We start from the raw sequence: 4,251 nt of genomic DNA on the forward strand, positions 1-4,251 counted from the left end.
TTCCTGCTGGGCCCTCCCTGCAGCCCTGGCCACCTCTTACCACTGTGGTTTCCAGAGAACGGCCTCCCTTGTCTGCCCAGTCACCTGTGAGCGCCCCCCCCCCTTCCCGGAACTCCTTGGGAAAGGGGAGCTGCGATGCTGGGACCAGGACAGGGACTTGCCTACAGGACTGTGAACATCAGCGTCTGGGTTCTTTGGTTGCCTTTGACCTCTCTAGGCCCTAATTCTATCGTCTTGTTTCCTTATAAAATCAACCAGAAGATAAAGGAACGAGTAGGTAGGGAAGGGGCCAGGGAGAGCCACGGTCCAACACTAACACTAGAGTTGGGGCTCAAAGTCTCAATCTTACCTTTGGCTTTTAGGGGAACCCTGAGTACGTCATCCAGGCCCTGGGTGGCCTCAGTTTCCCCGCTGAGAATGGGGGGAAAGAACTTGGCCAGAGTAGCAAAGGTCGGAATAGAAGGGAACAAAGAAGCAGCGGTCCCCAACCTTTCAGACCTCACAGACCACCAGTGGTCCGGGGACCACCGGTTGGCGACTGCTGCAAAGAAGGATGGAATGTAGGATGGGGCAAGGGCAGGAAGACGGGCGGGAGGAGTCACAGTGTAGCGACAGAGGGGCAGGGACCGGGACAAGGCAGAGGAAAGACCCCTCCTTGGCTTTCCTAACAAGTGCCTCTCAGGCCGGAGCCCACTGCGTCCGGGCCCGTGGCCCTTGGCCAGAGGGGAGAGGACAGGGTTTTGAGGCTCAGCTGAGAGGGTGGGGAGGGGGACAGATGAAGCCCTCAGGAGCCCAGATCCCAGCTGCTACATTTGGGAACCAATCTCCCTCATGCCTCCTGGGCCAAGGAAAACTGGGCTTGGGAGGGCAAGTAGGGAGCATAGAGACAGAGTCGAGGCCTTGAAGTGGGGGGACCTGGGATAAGCTTGGTGCTCAGACCTGGGGGTGGTGATTTGTGGTGGTGACTAGGGTGTGGCCTGGCAGCTCCTGCTGCCCCCCCTCCTCCCGCCCCCCGCTGCCAAGCTCCAGACTTTGTTTTGTTAAACCAAAATAGGAGAAAGGCTAGGGAATATGGCAGCAAGCCCGGGCATGGGGGGAGGGGAGAAGGACCGGGGCGTGGCCTGTCCACAGTTATGGTCCCTGCTTTGCAAGGAGTTGAGGCCACTGCCTTCCCCACCCCACCTCACCCACCTCAGCACCATGGCCATAGCTCTCTCTGCACATGGAGCCATTTCCCAGGTTCTCTGATTGCCTGGCTCTTACCACCACCGGCTGCCCCCAGTTTCTCGCTCCATCCAACCTCCACTCTTACCTTCATCTCTGTTCCTCTTCTCTGCCTTCTTTCCCGGTCTCTTCTGCCCTCGGACTCAGTTCCGAGAGGTTCTTCACCTAAGGGAGCCGTGTTCACAGGTCCCCTCCCCACCTGCTCGCCCCCAGCTCTGCCCTCTTAGGTGGGCTCTTCGGGAGTGGAGCAGGGCTGAGTGTGAGAACGGCCTGGCCTGAGGCTGGGTGTTGGACGGGGAGGAGGGCAGGTGTGTGTGCTGGTCTCTGAAGACTGTGCGCACCACCCGTGGCCGCCCCCGCCGCTCACCGACCACTGTCCCGCACAGATGTGGACGAGTGCGCCGAGGGCAACGGCGGCTGCCAGCAGAGCTGCGTCAACATGATGGGCAGCTACGAGTGCCGCTGCCGGGAGGGCTTCTTCCTCAGCGACAACCAGCACACCTGCATCCAGCGGCCCGAAGGTCAGCCCTGGCCAGGGGGCCTGCTCCCTGCGCTCCCCCTCTGCTTGGGGGCGTCCCCCAGCATCCCCTAGGTCTCCCCTCCGCTCAACTCCACTGGCTCCTTCCCTGTCCCTCAGCCGAACCACATCCTGAGGGCTCTGCAGGGAGAATCAGGGGGAATTCCTTTGGAGTTGGGGCCAGGGTGGGGCATTCTCTGTGTCCTAATGAAGGAATGGTGGGTGGCTGAGCTCTAAGCTGCTGTTAGGAGAGGGCCTCACCGATGCCTGATGCCGCATTCCTGGGAGGGTCAGGCAGGATTAGTGGGTGTGTGTTGTCTGTTCTGAGACTCCCTCCCCCCTAGACTGTGACATTTCTGAGGGCAGGGACTGTGTCTAAACCATCTTTGTGTCCCCAGAACCCAATAAACTGCCCTGCATGTAGAGGGAGCTTAGATATTTGTCTATTAGATATAGAATCATGTGGGAGTTATCCAGTTATTCCCTCCCACATTGATACTTAATCTTCTTCCCAGTTTGACTATAAGCTGTTTGAGGACATATAAAATATAAAATATATATGTCCTACATTTTATCTTATATACGGGTCCTTCCTAAATCCACCCAGTACCTGGCACAGGTTGGAAGGAGAGGTGACCGTGCAGGCTTTCTGGAGGTTGGGTGTCAGTGCCTGTACGTCAGTCAGAATGGCTCTGAGCTCTGCGGGCAGGGCAGGGAGCCTCTGAGGGAGAGTCCGTCTCCTCTCCATCTTGCAGTCTCGGTGGGACCCTCCCAATTTCCTGGGCCCCAGTTATTCCTTCTAGTTCCTCTTCCTCGGCGTCCGGAAGTACAGAGCATTCACCCTGCTGCTCTTCCGTTTTAGAAGGAATGAACTGCATGAACAAGAACCACGGCTGCGCTCACATTTGCCGGGAGACACCCAAAGGGGGTATTGCCTGTGAATGCCGGCCTGGCTTCGAGCTCACCAAGAACCAACGGGACTGTAAATGTGAGGCCCCGGGGTGGCGGCGGGAGGAGGGAGACAGTGAGGTGGGGGTGGGGCCTCAGCAGCGGGAGTGGGGGGAAGGAGCATGGGGGAGGCAACTCGACAAGAAGGCCAGGGACTGAGTTCTGGAGACCGTGGTGCCCAGGGAGAAGCAAGCTAACAGGCCTCCTGCCCTCTCTGCACAGTGACGTGCAACTATGGTAACGGTGGCTGTCAGCACACATGCGATGACACAGAGCAGGGGCCCCGGTGCGGCTGCCACGTGAAGTTTGTGCTCCATACCGACGGGAAGACATGCATCGGTGGGTGAGGCCGGGGGAGAACGCAGTCCACCTGTGATGGGGGAGGGGAGGGGTCCTGGGGAACCAGGGGAGTGGGGAGCACATGGAGCCCACGTGCCGGGCGCCGGACAACTGGTGAGTTGAAGACTGGATGATGCCAGGTTGAGACAGGGGCAGCTCTGAGAGACAGGTCTCACCGCCCCACCCCTCCCCACCCATTGGCTCCACTCACCCCCGCCGGGAGCCTCACCACCCTCTTCATCCAGGATAACGTACTGCCAACCTGGGAATTGTCAGCAGGGGCGCCTGCTGGTCAGGGTTGTGGCTGAGAGAGGAGGGCGGTGCAGGATTAGCCTGACCAGAGGCACTGCTGGCCCGTGTCAGACGGGAGCTGTCACAGCCACTGTCCCCACTGGGGCTGGGGGCGACAGCATGCTCTCCGAACACCCAGCTCTGCAGTGACAGTGGGGTTTCCTGACTCCAGAATCTTTCCTCTGTAGCTTTCTCCCCTCCGCCCCCCCACTTCCTTCTCTCTCCACCACATTCCAGTGAGACTCCCTCTAGGCTCCCTCTGGCCTCTCACTTCAATGCCAGCCTTCCATCCTCTTGCCCTGCTTTGGGGCCTTCTTAACACCCGGGTCCCTCTTCCTGAATTCCTAGGCCTCACTTCACCCATCCTCAGGTACCACGGATGAGTCTAACTCCGAACGCCCTAGTCTGTAGGTCTTTCGTGAAGGCCAGATACTGTGTGCTCTCGGGGTGCTGAGAGGCGATGGAGGAGTAGGAGTGGAAGGAAGGAGCGGGCCAGGCAGGGGCGCGTCGGCCTGCGGGCACAGTGTTCCTGGGTAGGGTTCCCCTCGCGGGCGACAACATGCTGGGGACGGGAACTGTGCGTGCAGCCCCTCTGTCCATCAGTCATGACAGTCAGCTAAGAGCCAGGCTGTCCCCCATCTCACCCCAGAGGCCCGCCGGTCTCTGCAGACAGCACCACCTTTCCCCAGCACGGGAACGGGAGCAGATGGTGCTGTGAACGGTCTCCCGCAGCACCGGCTCCGAGACTGGCACCCAGGGCTCTAAAGTCCTCTAAGTAAATCTCACCTGCTCCGTGTTCCCTCAGAACTAATTCTTCAAAGACCCTGGAACCTTTGAGGTCCTCCTGCTGCCTTCTCTAGGCTGATCGTACCAGCTCCTTTCATTTCTCTCATAAATCTAATTCTGCTTTCCAACACCGGCCCCCTTACTCT

At 59.2% G+C, this 4,251-nt stretch overlaps 1 protein-coding gene across 1 annotated transcript in view; it reads left to right on the forward strand.

Annotated features, from left to right (window-relative positions):
• SCUBE3 (signal peptide, CUB domain and EGF like domain containing 3) overlaps positions 1-4,251 on the forward strand; it is an 18,568-nt gene that overhangs the window by 1,127 nt on the left and 13,190 nt on the right. The window contains exons 2-4 of the mRNA XM_015560847.1: positions 1,611-1,745; positions 2,604-2,729; positions 2,912-3,028. Of these exons, the coding sequence (XP_015416333.1) occupies positions 1,664-1,745; positions 2,604-2,729; positions 2,912-3,028 (325 nt within the window). The 5' untranslated portion in view covers positions 1,611-1,663. The remainder of the gene's footprint in view (positions 1-1,610; positions 1,746-2,603; positions 2,730-2,911; positions 3,029-4,251) is intronic.

This window comes from Myotis davidii, unplaced genomic scaffold (assembly GCF_000327345.1).
Source record: "Myotis davidii unplaced genomic scaffold, ASM32734v1 scaffold1036, whole genome shotgun sequence".
Lineage (NCBI taxonomy): Eukaryota > Metazoa > Chordata > Mammalia > Chiroptera > Vespertilionidae > Myotis > Myotis davidii.